Below are 15,976 nucleotides of genomic sequence, written 5' to 3'. Positions count from 1 at the left end.
GTAACAGGAGAAATTGGACCACAAAAGTTATTGTCCAATTTGTCCTGAGTACGCTGATACCCCATATGTTGGGGGGAACCACCGTTTGAGTGCACGGCAGAGCTCGGAAGGGAAAGAGCGCCGTTTGAAATGCAGACTTAGATGGAATGGTCTGCAGGTGTCATGTTGCATTTGCAGAGCCCCTGATGTACCTAAACAGTAGAAACCCCCCACAAGTGACCCCATATTGGAAACTAGACCCCCCAAGGAACTTATCTAGATGTGTTGTGAGAGCTTTGAACCAACAAGTGTTTCACTACAGTTTATAACGCAGAGCCGTGAAAATAAAAAATATTTTTTTTTCCACGAAAATGATATTTTAGCCCCCACGTTTTTATTTTTCCAAGGGTAACAGGACAAATTAGACCCCAAAAGTTGTTGTCAAACTTGTCCTGAGAACGCTGATACCCCATATGTTGGGGGGAACCACTGTTTGGGCGCACAGGAGAACTCGGAAGGGAAGGAGCGCCGTTTGAAATGCAGACTTAGATGGATTGGTCTGCAGGCGTCATGTTGCATTTGCAGAGCCCCTGATGTACCTAAACAGTAGAAACCCCCCACAAGTGACCCCATATTGGAAACTAGACCCCCCAAGGAACTTATCTAGGTATGTTGTGAGAACTTTGAACCAACAAGTGTTTCACTACAGTTTATAACGCAGAGCCGTGAAAATAAAAAAATATTTTTTTTTCCACGAAAATGATATTTTAGCCCCCAGGTTTTTTTTTTTCCCAAGGGTAACAGGACAAATTGGACCCCAAAAGTTGTTGTCCAACTTGTCCTGAGAACGCTGATAACCCATATGTTGGGGGGAACCACTGTTTGGGCGCACAGGAGAACTCGGAAGGGAAGGAGCAGTATTTTAGTTTTTCAAAGCAGAATTGGCTGGAATTGAGATCGGACGCCATGTCGCGTTTGGAGAGCCCCTGATGTGCCGAAACAGTGGAAACCCCCCAATTCTAACTGAAACCCTAATCCAAACACACCCCTAACCCTAATCCCAATGGTAACCCTAGCCCCAACCCCAACCCTAACCCTAGCCCTAACCCTAGTCCTAACACTAGCCCTAACCCTAATGGGAAAATGGAAATAAATACATTTTTTTTTACATTTTATTATTTTTCCCTAACTAAGGGGGTGATGAAGGGGGGTTTGATTTACTTTTATAGCGGTTTTTTTGGCGGATTTTTAGGGTTGGCAGCTGTCACACACTAAAAGACGCTTTTTATTGCAAAAAATAGTTTTTGCATCACCACATTTTGAGAGCTATAATTTATCCATATTTTGGCCCACAGAGTCATGTGAGATCTTGTTTTTTGCGGGACGAGTTGACGTTATTATTGGTAACATTTTCGGGCAGATGACATTTTTTGATCGCTTTTTATTCCGATTTTTATGAGGCGGAATGAACAAAAACCAGCAATTCCTGAAATTCTTTTAGGGGGGCATTTATACCGTTCCACGTGTGGTAAAATTGATAAAGCAGCTTTATTCTTCAGGTCAGTACGATTACAGCGATACCTCATTTATATCATTTTTTTATGTTTTGGCGCTTTTACACAATAAAAACTATTTTATATAAAAAAAAATTGTTTTTGCATCGCTTTATTCTGAGAGCTATAACTTTTTTATTTTTCTGCTGATGACGCTGTATGGCAGCTTTTTTTTTGCGGGACAAGATGACGTTTTCAGCGGTACCATGGTTATTTATATCCGTCGTTTTGATCGCGTGTTATTCCACTTTTTGTTCGCCTGTATGATAATAAAGCAATTTTTTTTGCCTTGTTTTTTTTTTTTTTTTTTTTTGCGGTGTTCACTGAAGGGGTTAACTAGTGGGATAGTTTTATAGAGCGGGTCGTTACGGACGCGGCGATACCAAATATGTGTACTTTTATTGTTTTTTTTTTATTTACATAAATAAATGGATTTACTGGGAAATTTGTTTTTTTTTTCTTTATTTGGCGATTTTTTTTTTTTTTTTTTTTATACATTCTATTTTTTTTTTTTTACTTTCTACCATTGTCCCAGGGTGGGCCATCACTGTATTAGATCAGATCGTTGATCTGACAGTGTGCATAGCACTCTGTCAGATCAACGATCTGACAGACAAGCTTAGGTGGCTTTCCGGCGCCTGCTCTCAGCAACTCTCAGCAGGCGCCGGCTAGCCATGTCATTTCATGACCCGGAAGGAGTCCGGCGGCCATCTTGGATCCGGGCACTCCTTCCGGGTCACTGGAGCAACGCGATCTCATCGTGTTTCTCCGGTGGGAGAGCGCAGGGAGCCCCCGTCCCTGCGCGATCCCCCTCTATGCCGCTGTCACTACTGACAGCGGCATCAGAGGGGTTAAATGCCCGCGATCGGCGCTACCGCCGATCGTGGGCATTGCTGCAGGGTGTCAGCTGTCATATACAGCTGACACCCGCACCCGATCACCGCGGCGCTCAGCGCGAGACCGCGGTGATCGGTGCGCCGTACTAGTACTGCTGCTGGCACAAATGCAGTGCCGGCAGCGCAGTACTAGTACGGCGCGTGGCGCGAAGGGGTTAAATCAATAATTTTAACAGCGTGGGTTCCACCCCATTTTTGACAACCAGCCAAGCTGGAGGCCATGAATACTGAAACACACACACCACAGCCTAAAAATAGCAGCCAGCAGCTGCCCAGAAAAGGCACATCTATTGTATGCGCCTATTCTGGCGCTTTCCTGGCTCTTCCCACTTGCCCTGTAGCAGTGGAAGGTGGGGTAATATTTGTGAGGTTGATGTCACCTTTGTGTGATCTGGTAACATCAAGCCCATGGCTTAGTAATGGAGGGGTGTCTATAAGACACATATCCATTACTAATCCTATAGTTATATGATAAATAAAGACACAGCAAGTGTAAAGTATTTTATTAAAAATAAAACAAAACACACTTTTCGATTTTTATTCAAAAATAACAAACACAGTTATTCTCACCTAATGCCTAATTTCACTGAATCCCGCTTCTCCTGTAATAAAAACAAAAATAACAAACAATAAAGTCCCTCACCTCTCTGTCATTCATCAGTTCAAGCTCAGTGACTTCACCACTAATCACAGTGAGAATTTTTCACAGTGATCTGCTGTGAAGTCATTGAGCTGAACTGCTGTGACTGCATCACTGACTTTTTCCCACGGTGCTGAGGTCACCGCAATTCGGCCCGGCTGGGAACGGAGCCTCACTTGCACCGTCCGGGTTAAAAAATATCCGCAAGACATGGATTACGGCGTGGGACAGAACGACGGAGAGGTGGGGAATATTGTTGTTTTTTTATTTTTGTTTTATTACAGAAGACCAGGGATTCGGTGGAATTAGGCATTAGCAGAGTATAACTATCTATCTATCTATCTCTCTATATATATAAATGAGCCCCAAACAATCACTAAGCATGTGTATGTATCAGCCATGCCCACTCCACATAGCCCCAACCAATCACTAAGCATCTTTAATTTCACCAGAGCTGTTTAAAAAAAAAGCTGAGCTGCGATTGGTTGCTATGAGCAACAGTTTTCCTTGTAGACAGTTGTGGTAACTGATGCCTATTATTCTTATCATTTCTATGGTGTTATTGTTCTTCTGTAAAGCTGGAAAATAACACAATTTTTTACTGTGCTTACAGGGATCACCCTGCTCTGACACAAACTGCAGGGGGAGCCCAGAATCAGGAACTTCGCTTTGGCATGAAGCACTTTATTAAAGGTACCTTCACACTCAGCAACTTTCCAACAAGAACGACAACGATCCGTGATGTTGCAGCGTCCTGGCTAGCGATCTCGTTGTGTTTGACACGCAGCAGCGATCTGGATCCCGCTGTGAAATCGCTGGTCGGAGCTAGAAGTCCGGAACTTTATTTCGTCATCAGGTCGGCGTGTATCGTCGTGTTTGACAGCAAAAGCAACGATGCCAGCAATGTTTTACATGGAGCTAACAACCAGCTACAACGATAAGTGAGTCGCCGATACGTCACTGGATCGCTCCTGCATCGTTCTGCTGTTGCCGTGTTTGACGTCTCTACAGCGACCTAAACAGCGACGCTGCAGCGATCGGCTCGTTGTCTATATCGCTGTAGCGTCGCTGAGTGTGACGGTACCTTAACTTAAAACTTCAAACACAGATTAAAAAAAAGAAACACAAGACGAATTTCTCCAACCCAGGTATCATTTTAATTGATGTAACAGCGCCAACCTGACAATGTTGGCTCTGACGGGATGAAGTGGGATGTTAGGGGTAGTAGTCCGGTGGCTTTGGCTGACAGGATGATGTGGACTATTAGGGGTAGTAATCCGGTGGCTCTGACAGGATGATGTGGAATATTAGGGGTAGTAATCCGGAGGCTCTGACAGGATGATGTGGAATATTAGGGGTAGTAATCCGATGGCTCTGACGGGATGATGTGGAATATTAGGGATAGTAGTCTGGTGGCTCTAGCTGACGGGATGATGTGGGATATTAAGGGTAGTAGTCCGGTGGCTCTGGCTCAAGGGATTTTGTGGAATATTAGGGGTAGTAATCCGGTGGCTCTGACGGGATGATGTGGGATATAAGGGGTAGTAGTGGTCCAGTGGCTCCGGCTGATGGGATGATGTGGGATATTAGGCCGGCATCACACTGTCGTTTTAAACGGCCGAGTGCAATACGATAAAAAATCGCATTGCACTCAGACCAATGTTAAGCTATGGGGCAGCTCCCAACAGCCGACTTTTTGTCGGCCATTTTCCTCGGTCCGAGATAATCGCAGCATGCTGCGATTGTCTCGGACCGAGGAAAATTCTCGGCTCACTCGCACCCATATAAGCCTATGGGTGCGAGTGAGACAGCGCACACCACTCGGATATCATACGAGTGATGTGCGTTCTAAGCGGACCCCAGCAATGGAGGAGATGGAGAAATTCATTTCTCCGTCTCCTCCGCAGCTGTGCTCCAATCCTCCCTGTGCGAGAGAATCGGAGCACAGACGCATGACACTCGGCTGCTGTTCTGCTGCGAGCACGAGCCGAGTGTCATTAGCATATCGCATCCGATGCTCTCGCATCGGATGCAATACGCCAGTTTGACGCCGGCCTTAGGGGTAGTCCGGCGGCTCTGGCTAATGGCATGATTGGGATATTAGGGGTAGTAGTTCGGTGGCTCTGGCTGACGGGATGATGTGAGAAATCTGTTCATCTTTGCAACGGAAGGAAAAACCAAAATTGTTGTTTACCAAAAGGCTCTTGAATGAGTTGAAAATAAAATTCTATCAATAATTGGGTAATCATAGTTAATTTGTGTTGCAAATCTGTAATGTTGAATATGTGATGTGAAATGTTTTTATGTGCAATATGATCATTATAATTTGTTATAACTAACCACAGTTTGTTACTATGCCAGGCAACGCTGACTCTTCAGCTAGTCTGTTAATAAATTTGTTAACTCTTGATCTGCCTCCTGTCCGTGACGACATCCCGATCCCTGAAATTCTACATTTGGCGTAGTCGGCAGGATGTCGTTCAACAGCAAGGAGGCAGCAGACCAAGCTGTTGGGGGGGATCTAGGTCCAGTATAGTCCTGGGGGCAATGTTAAATAACCTCCCGAAGTTTACTGGGAATAATACTATGCTTTAGAGCTGGACTGAACGGGTCAGGGGAATGATGAGGATGCATCCCATGACCCCTGCACTCGAGGCGGAGGTTGCCATGATGACTTTAGATGGGGAAGCAAGTGACTCTGTCATGCTTCGACCCCCCCCCAGGTGCGAGACACTTTTGACAAAGTATTACAGATTCTGGAGGAGACTCATGGGGACCACACGGACGTAGGGGAGTTACGCATGCGCTTGTTTTGCCGGGTTCAAAGAGAGGGGGAGATGGTGACCCAGTACATGAATGCGCTACAGGAAATCCACACTGCCATTACTAGGAAAGATGGTGTAGGCATAAGGTCTACTGACATAGAAATGCGGGACCAGTTAGTGACAGGCTTGCGAGATGTGCTGCTGAAACAGGCTCTGCGGGTGAATCCGTACATGAGTGCTTGCGGGTGAATCCGCACATGACTTTTTCCGAAGTACGGAGTGAAGTACGCAGGTGTGAGCAAAAGCAGGGGGTGGCAGTTCTGGCGGGGAAGGTCCGGAGCGGAGAGGTATTTGCGATAATGGCTACTACACCCCAATGGGTGGAAGAGTTGCGAAAGGAGATCCAGCATATATGCGAAGAGTTGGCTGATTCAAAAAAGGTACCCACAGTCACCCCAAGTTTACCTGGGTACAGAAGTGAGCTGCTTCCATGTCGTGAGGCGAGAATGCCTTGCTGAGAAGGACCTCCCACATGTTACAACTGTGGAGAAAACGGACATATAGCTCGGGGTTGCGCCAGACAGAGCAGGCCTCTTCAATGACGTCCGTTAAACTAGGGGGCTCCGAGCCTGGGGGACACTGCTCAGGCCTGAACAGTCGAGGAGTACTAGAAGTCCCACAAATCTCGTTTCCATGTATCCTCTTGTCTGGGCTGAGATGGATGGTCGGGCTTTACGCTGTCTGGTCAATACGGGTTCACAGGTGACCACGATGCCCGAAGCATACTTTCGTCGACATTTCACAGAGGCGATGGGGCCTGGTGATCAAGTTGACGGCTGCCAATTACTTGCCCATCCTGGTCGCAGGGGTGGACTGAATGCACATTACTGTCTGTGGTAAAGATCTAGGCTGAAAGGGAGTGGTACTGACAGCTGACGATGCGAATAAAGGACATACTGTTACGCTAGGCATGAACATGCTAAAAGAATTTGAGAGTCTTCTTATTAACAAGTCTCCAGACATGTTTCTAAGACAGTGGAGCCCTAGCACCCCACAAAGGAGAGTTTTTCAGCAGTTAATCCGGGTGGCTGAAGCCCAAGAAACCTCCAGCGGTGGGAAAACACTGGGGAAAGTGAGGGTATGTGCACACGTTGAAAGATCCTCTGTGGATTTTTCCGCAGCGGATTTGATAAATCCGCAGTGCAAAACCGCTGCGGTTTTTCCTGCGGATTTATCGCGGATTTTGCTGCGGTTTTACATCTGCAGTTTTCTATTGGAGCAGGTGTAAAAATGCTGCGGATTCCGCACAAAGAATTGACATGGTGCGGAAAATAAAATGCTGCGTTTCCACGCGGTTTTTTTTCGCAGCATGTGTACTGCGGATTTCGTTTCCCATAGGTTTACAATGTACTGTAAACTCATGGGAAACTGCTGCGGATCCGCAGCGTGTGCACATACCCTAATTGCTCCAGCTTCTGTCAATCGAGTTTTGCCGCCAAGACAAACAGTGCTTACCCTGCCCGTCCGGGCCTGAACCCCTCTGGAAGGAGTTGAGGTTTAGATTGAGGCAGAGGAGGACTACCCACGGACGGGGGTGTCCACCTGGGTCCGAGAACATCGTCATCGGCTGCAGACTTTACATCATCTGGTACAAACCAGGTTTCAGGAACTGGAACATACAGAAACAGCTCCTCTGCGTGGGACAGCTCTTCAGGCTGAGGACCATGTGTTGGTATGAGATAAACTTCCTCGAGATAAACTGGAGCCCTGGTGGGAAAAGAACCCGTATCGGGTGAAGCTGAGAAATCATCTCCGAGGGACCCGTCTACGAGATCCAACCTGAGAGAGACAAGAATGCTCCCACTCGAATAGGTCATCAAAATATGTTACGGCCCTGCCTGTCCAAAGATCCTGACTCAGTTGAGGAGGTGCCAAATGTCCCAGAAATGGTCCCGTCAGTTGTAGTCGATTGTGAAGAAGAAGAAGGCCCTGAACAACCTCCGGTAGATCTAGCAGAGAGGCAAATGCCTGCGGTACCCGAAGCAGCCATTCCAGAGGAAATGGGTGTACCTCTGTCCTCACCTGTATAGCCTGATTCAACTACTCACTCAACTTCTAACTTACGGCACTCCGAACGAGCAACAGCTGGCATACCCCCTAACAGATATAACCAAGATCAATTTGTTTGGCGGCAAATAGTTCAAGGACTAGAAGAGTGTCAACGTGAAAAAAAGAAACTCTCGCCCTTGGGATGGCGAGCAAAAAGAGAAGGGGAATGTAAGAAGATGAACCGGACCAGGAGTACCTCTGTTGCGCTAATTCTGGAACTGTCGGGACTGTCACCATTGTTGCACCGGGCAGAGCTTTCTGACCCAGACCGACTTATGCACTTGTCAGCAGAGGCGGGTCAGAGGTAAAAAGGGCTGCGTGCGGGAAAAAGGCAGCAGTCCTGGTGGGAAGACAAAGCGCGCAGCAGGGTGAGGAGCAGGCCTTGATAGCGGAGCATCTTTTGAACGTAGGCCCACCTTGCACAACTCCTGTAACTGTATCCACTGCTCGTGGACATCAGATGGCTACGCACCCGACATCTTCCGTTCCGGGAGGTGACTCACACATGAGGCCTGTCACAGCCACTCCTTCTGCGGTCGTGCCTGCTGCCAGGACCACCACCGCTCCCCCTGCTCATACTTACCCGCTGCGGCGCGCTCCTGCAGGCGCGTGTCCTCTCCTTCATTCTTCTCCACTCCCTGGTTCTCGCAGGTGCGCGTGCGCACCGCCCACTCCAGCACTTCCTCTTTCTGATTTACAGGCGCTCTGTAACTCCTCTCTGTGATCCTGGAGGACCGTGAACCGGAAGTCCTTCAGCACTCAATTTATTTAAGGCGATTTCTTCCTCTGCTCCTTGCCTGTCTGTCATTTGAGCTTCTGTGACTCAGGTCCACCTTTGTTTTTGCACTACCTGTTCTGAGTCTCCGCTCTGTCCAGCCAGTTCAGCTTCTCTGCCTTTCCCTGGCTTCCTTGTCTCCTCATCCAGTCCAGCCTTCCCAGTGTCCGCTCCGTACTCTGTTAGTCTGGTGTCTCTGTCATGTCCTGCTTCCTTTGTGTCTTCCCCTTCCCAGTGCTCCTTTGGTCTCACCAGTACTCGGCTCTTACCAAACTGTACTTCATCTTACCTCGCTCTGTCCGTCCTACGTCCAGCTTCTCTATTTTGTACCTACTACTACCTGTCTCCGGGTTCCAGCTTCTGCGGCAATAGTCTCCCTTGGGTCTGCCCCTAACGCTCCCTGTATAGGGGTGGTCTACCTGGTCAGCTCACCCTTGGGAGGTTCATTGTCGTGGATCCACTCCAGGTGTTCCAAAAGATCTCACAAGACCAGTGACTGCTGCGTGCTTGCGGCCTAACCTAGAACAGGAGACTAGGCCAGAGCATACCGACTCCTCACCCGCATACACCGCGGAGCAGAGCCACATTCCAGTGGTATCGCATATAGAACTGATACCAGTATGAGGAAACCACGGGAACGGGAACCTTCCTAGTACAGCAAAGACTCTCTGCCTGTATCGAGGAACTGGACCTCCGTCTATCCAGGACGACCCCGAGACATCACGTGCCGCTGTTGTTGGTGCCACCATTGGAGACCGAGATGCTGCAATCAAGAAGCCGACAGACTGATAAGTTTACTCTTCTTCCCCTTTGAACATTCGCCCAGCCCCTGTTTTACCTTTTCATCCCTCCAGTTTCAGTATCGTTATATACTCTGTTGTGAATTTTGTGATCAAGCTCCCTCCTGTGGTCACGAGTGGTACTGCGGCTTCTGAGTTTCCTTCCTCAGGTGATGAGGTTAAGTCGTTAGGTGCTGCTCTATTTAACTCCACCTAGTGCTTTGATCCTGGCCTCCAGTCAATGTTCTAGTATTGGTCTTGCTTCCTCCTGGATCGTTCCTGTGGCCTGTCTGCTCAGCATAAGCTAAGTTCTGCTTGTGTTACTTTTTGCTATATTTTCTGTCCAGCTTGTTTTTTTGGTTTTGCTTGCTTGCTGGAAGCTCTGAGACGCAGAGGGAGCACCTCCGTACCGTTAGTCGGTGCAGAGGGTCTTTTTACCACCCTGTGCGGGGTTGTTTGTAGGTTTTTGTGTTGACCGCAAAGCTATCTTTCCTATCCTCGGTCTATTCAGTAAGTCGGGCCTCACTTTGCTAAATCTATTTCATCTCTGTGTTTGTATTTTCATCTTAACTCACAGTCATTATATGTGGGGGGCTGCCTTTTCCTTTGGGGAATTTCTCTGAGGCAAGGTAGGCTTATTTTTCTATCTTCAGGTCTAGCTAGTTTCTCAGGCTGTGCCGAGTTGCATAGGGAGCGTTAGGCGCAATCCACGGCTACCTCTAGTGTGGTTTGATAGGTTTAGGAATTGCGGTCAGCAGAGTTCCCACGTCTCAGAGCTCGTCCTATGTTTTGTGGTTTTTGTCAGGTCACTTGTGTGCTCTGAACTTCAAGGTCCATTGTGGTTCTGAATTACCTATTCATAACAATACTCTACCTCCTATACTCATTTTCTCCCTGCGTGTAGTTTACATTTGTTAATAAATTTGTTAACTCTTGATCTGTCTCCTGTCCGTGATAACATCCCAATCCCTGTAATTCTACAGCGGAGCGCGCTGCCTGCCCTGATGCTTGCATGCTGACGACGGGGGCCTCTGCAGCTTTGCACGCTTTCTCCCTCAGCTTCTGACCGGGATCCCTCTCTAAACACGCCCCCTCTTCCTGGGTCATGGGGCCTGTCCAGTCCCCTATTCCTTCCCCCAGGAAACAGGGGATGCAGCCTCAGCAGTTCTGGACCCGGTTCACTACATGTACTTGCAGCCTGGTGTTCCTCCTTTCAACACCATACATGGAGGAAAAGGAAAGGGAAGAAGTGATGTTTTGGAATGCAGACTTTGTTGCCATGGTCTGCGGGGGGGGGGGGGGAGGGGGTTCATATGCATTTGGAGACCACCTGATGTGCCTACACAGTGAAAAACCCCAAGTTACCCTACTTTGGAAACTAACCCTAGATAATATCCTTGAGGGGTGTATAGTGAGCCTTTTGAACCCATAGGTGCCTCACAGAATTTTATAACCTTGAGACATGGAAATATGACATTTTAGTGGTAAAATGTAATTTTTGTAGTTGCTGCAAATTTGTCACAAGGTACACAAGGGTTAATAAATTAAACTAGACCCCACACTTTATTGCACAATTTCTCCCGAATGCAGTGCTGTTCCATATGTTGTCAGAAATTGCTTTTAGGCCACACATTAAGGCTGAGAAGGAAGGAGTGCTATTTGGTTGATTTTTCTAAAATAGTTTATGAGCAACATTTGCGGAGCCTCGATGGTGCGAGAACAGCAGAAAAAAGCCCAAAGTGACCCCATTGTTGAAATTGCACCTCTCAATGAATTAATCTACGGCTGCATTGACTATGGCTACGTTCACATTGGCGTTCCGCCAATGTGCGTCGCTGTTGCGCCGGCGACGCAGCGGCGACGCGCCCCTATGTTTAACATAGGGGACGCGTGCGTCGTTTTGGTGGCGTTTTTCGCCATGTGCGTCGTTTCCGACACTAGCGTCGGACGCAAGAAAACGCTACATGTAGCATTTTCTGTGCGTCCGATTTTCGTCGGAAAACGACGCACGCGTCGCAAAACGCGCGCGTTTTTGCGCGCGTTTTAGCGTGCGTCGCGCGTTGCGTCGCCGACGCACGGCGGCGCAACGCTAATGTGAACGTAGCCTATCTTGTAACATCCAACACCAGGCTTTTTTTCTGGAAAATTGCAAACATGCCAGTTTAATGTGCATTCATTGTGCCCCATAGAGTGTAGAGCCCCCATGTATTGTAGCTCACCCGTACATTGTGCCCAGCTTCTGCAACACCCACCTGGGCCGTGGGGTACTCGGAACCGGAACCGGGTCGGAAAGTTCTTTGGGGAAGTCACATGGCCGTGACCCGGCTCCGAGACCCTGGGTGTGCAGTAAAAATGCAAGGGGAAAAGTTATATGGGATTGATTCGTGACGCCACCCGTGGTGTTCGGCAAGGGATGGCCGACGCTGTGGTTCAGGTCCAGTGGGGTCGATGGTGATGCAGCAAAGGTGGTACAGCTCCGCTTGGGTAGAGTGGGCTCCCAGGGCAGATATAACAGTCGGTTCAGGTGGTGGTGAACGTTGGGGTGCAGGGAATAAGCAAGGGACGCAGAAAAGTGCAGTTTTCATTACTTTCTTGGTAGATAAACATGCAATCCGGGGTACCAATTATAGATGACAGCAGGAGTGCAGCTAGCCTGGAAGCATTCAGGGGTCCACCTTGCCAGGAGGGGTTGGAGGCCTTCCTGCTGCGCTCTACTTTTGGGTCCCTGCTGCCTGTAGCTAGCTGCGGCCCTCTCCTGCGTGTTGGCTTCAACCTGTATGGCAGACAACACGAGCCTATCACGGGCACTGCCTGTTCACTAGCAACCCTGGGGTCTTTGTCTGCTGTGGTGCCTCCGGGTGTTTGGTGTGGCCAGGGAGCTTGCAATCTCCTGCCCTCCAGATTCAGCTGTCGGGGCATACAGCACCCGCACAGCCAAGGACTCTGGCATCCTTCTTGTCAGCGCTTCGCTTCGGGTTCAGCTCTGATGCCGCTGCCATTCTCCAGAGCCCTTGTCTCTGCTCCTCTCTCCCCAGACTCACTTCTATCAGACTACACTGATTCCTCCCGACCAGAGAGAGCAGCTCTCCAGAAGTCGGGTCTAGAGCTCCCCCCTCTGGCCTGGAGCAGGAATTGTGGTGCATGCTGTGTATTACCTGGCACGGGGACCTCTTCCTGCTTCCAGGCATGACATCACCCTACAGAGGGAGGCAATGTCACCATGGCAACCGGACTCTGAGGTGGCACATTCCCCACTAGTTAATTTCAGTACATCCCAGACTGAGAAAAAACAACAAGATGAGTTAATATCAACGATAAATAAAAATCTACAAAGTCTTAAAAATGTACAAATTATGAAAATTCCCCCCAAAAAGAAAAACAATAACACAAATACTGCAGCGCCTAGTCATTACACTGCCATCCAGGAATTGTCTTTGTCCACGTACCTGGAGTTTGGTTGGTGGGAACCGCCTTAACTCACTTTGTGTTTCGACCATGGGCGTGGCTACTGTGCACTCTGTCGGTGGGCCTGGTTTTCAGCCACGCCGGCGGCTTATAAGGCCAAGTCGGGGTAAGTATTTATAAGTAAGGTCCTGGCCACACATAGTCCTGTGGCCCAACTCTCCTTCAACAGGTTATTACAAATATTTAAAGGTTCATACAGTAAGTCTCTGTAGGCTCTCATGCTTAACGGTTGCAATTATACACACTATTAACTTATTTACATTTTTGTCCCTATACCGGGCTGGGACCTAACCTCTCGTACTACGGGTGGATCTACGCAGTACTGATATCTCTAATGACTTAACTTGGTCTTTAAAGTGCGTAAAGGCCAGGTCAGGGTTTTTTAGGGCCATGATGCGCAGCTGTGTCCTGTGGGTGTTGGACAGGAGCCCCTCAATAAACTGCTCAGTTAGCAGTCTACCCTCGTCTTGCACGCTGTCGGGGTCAACCTGCTTAATGGCTCGCAGCGCCTCCTGAAGATTAAGGGCATAGTCCCATATACTGTCCTGCACCCTTTGCACCCAAAGAATTTGCTTGACAGTTCTTTTATCGGTGTCCGGCCAGGACTTCACCTCCCTCTGGGCCGCACCAGTTAAGTGGCCAGTGAGGATGCTGACTTTTTGACTCTCAGACAGGGGGTACACTTCAAACAAACTACATAGTCTCTACTTGAAATCGCTCAGTGTGCAACTCCCCTGAGTATTGCGGTAACCAGGCCGCTCCCGGTATGTACAGCATTGATAGTGGCATTATGGCGGCTCTAGCTGCCGCTGGATCTCCAACCGGGTTGGACACTTTCTTCCCCCCTAGTGAACCTTAGCCAGGTTCTGTGCTTCTGCTGGCTTATCAGTCTGCTGCTCTGTAGGCGGGATCAATCGAGCACACAGGGGGTCCGGGTCTCCTGCTTCCCGCCCACTGACATCCAAGCGTGGGGCAGTGCTTCTCTTCGTGCCTTTTCTTGGGCTCCGCCCATAACAACACATCCCTTCTGCTTCTTGCGCGCTGCGCAGCGTGATAATGCCGATTGCCACACAGTTCAATAAAGTTTATGGCACACAGGACCCGGTAGTATCGTGCTACGAAATCCTGTTTGTGACACCAAGTTGCGATGCCCACCAGGGCCGTGGAGTACTCTGAACTGGGTTGGACAGTTCTTTGGGGAAGTCACGGGGCTGTGACTCGGCTCCGTGGCCTTGGGCGTGCAATAAAAATGCAAGGGGAAAAGTTATATTGAATTGATTTGTGCTGCCACCCGTGGTGTTCGGCAAGGGATGGCCGACCCTGTGGTTCAGGTCCACTGGGGCCGATGTTGACACAGCAAAGGTGGTACAGCTCTCCACGGGTAGAACGGGGCCCCAGGGCAGTTATAACAGTCTGTTCAGGTGGTGTTGAATGTAGGGGTGCTGAGAATAAGCAAGGTACGCAGAAAAGTGCAGTTTTCTTTGCCTTTACTTCTTAGTAGATGAACATGCAATCAAGGGTACCAGTTACAGACGACAGCAGTAGTCCGGCTAGCCTGGAAGCATTCAGTGGTCCACCTTGGCAGGAGGGGTTGGAGACCTACCTGCTGCGCTCTACTTTCGGGTCCCCGTAGCTAGCTGCAGCCTTCTCCTTCGTGTTGGCTTCGGCCTGTATGGCAGACAGCGAGAACCTATCTTGGGCACTGCCTGTTTACTATCAACCCCGGGCTCTTGGTGTGGTGTGGTGCCTCCGGGTGTTCAGTGTGGCCAGGGAGCTTGCAATCCCCTGCCCTCCAAATTCAGCTGTTGGGGCATACAGCACCCGCACAGCCAAGGACTCTGGCATCCTTCTTGTCAGCGCTCGGCTCCGGGGTCAGCTCTGACGCAGCTGCCATTCCCCAGAGCCCTTGTCTCCACTCCTATCTCCTCAGGCTCACTCCTAACAGACTACACTGACTCCTCCTCCCAACCAGAGAGATCAGCTCTCCAGAAGTCTGGTCTAGAGCTCCCCCCTCTGGCCTGGAGCAGGAACTGTGGTGCATGCTGTGTATTAACTGGCATGGGGACCTCTTCCTGCTTCCAGGCATGACATTGCCCTACAGAGGGAGGCAATGTCACCGTGCCGCTGGGGTGCCACATTTGTTCTTCTGGATGCACGCATCACATAAATTGTTAAGTGCCTTCTCTCCACTGCAATAATGCCAAATGTGTCTGCTTACTGTGGTTTAGACACAGTGGGGCTCAGAAGGGAGGGCATTTGTATTTGACTGGATATTATTTGAGAGGGCGGGAGCCATGTTGCTTTTTAAGAGACTTTCTTTAACCAGTAACATGGGAGCCTATTATACAGTAGTTCCAGTGAGAGATGACGGACTTGAGAGGGGATTGGTTTTGTGTGGGATAAATTAGGGATTTTAAAGTGACAGGTTGGGGTACATAATACTTTTTGATCGCTTCCAGAATAAGGCTGACATCACATTCTTGTGTTCTACAGTGAACACTTGCCTCAGGGTTTCTGTGAAAACCCACAACAATGGGATTCAGAGAAAACACCCAAATGGAACCACCCACCACGAGGCAGAAAGAGACAGTTCGTACTCTGTTTGGCATCTGCTCTGGTGGTATCCATCATTTTAGGTGTGCACATATCTGTGTTCGCCCACAAGTGTGCACTAAAAAGACGCCTAAAATAGTGAGACACAGCTGGAACAGAGACCAGTCCAAAGTGACTCTGTTTGCCTCGTAAGTGAGTAGCTCTGTCTGGGATTTTGTCTGCCTTGCCATTTTTGGGGAATTTACACGGAAACCCCGACGTAAGCGCTCAGTAGAGAACGCAGGATAAATGTGAACTGAGCCTTATTCTGACTTTTGAGAGGTCGACTGAACAAATAGACAGCAGTACAAAAGTTGTTCTCATTTTTGTGCGGTATAAGGCTAGTTTCACACTAGCGTTTACCTGATCTGCGGCGGGCTGCGGACTTCCTCCGTGAAGCCCCGCCCTCCGCCGCACCTCCGC

General features: G+C 49.0%; 1 protein-coding gene across 1 annotated transcript in view; it reads left to right on the top strand.

Annotated features, from left to right (window-relative positions):
* Positions 1–15,976, top strand: part of LOC138649680 (gamma-aminobutyric acid receptor subunit pi-like) — a 272,373-nt gene that overhangs the window by 7,124 nt on the left and 249,273 nt on the right. Inside the window, exon 2 of the mRNA XM_069740284.1 lies at positions 3,682–4,009. Within this exon, the coding sequence (XP_069596385.1) occupies positions 3,963–4,009 (47 nt within the window). The 5' untranslated portion in view covers positions 3,682–3,962. The remainder of the gene's footprint in view (positions 1–3,681; positions 4,010–15,976) is intronic.

This window comes from Ranitomeya imitator, chromosome 1 (genome assembly GCF_032444005.1).
Source record: "Ranitomeya imitator isolate aRanImi1 chromosome 1, aRanImi1.pri, whole genome shotgun sequence".
Taxonomy (NCBI): Eukaryota; Metazoa; Chordata; class Amphibia; order Anura; family Dendrobatidae; genus Ranitomeya; species Ranitomeya imitator.
The sequence above is the reverse complement of the archived record's forward strand: the minus strand, read 5'-3'. Positions and strand labels throughout refer to the sequence as shown.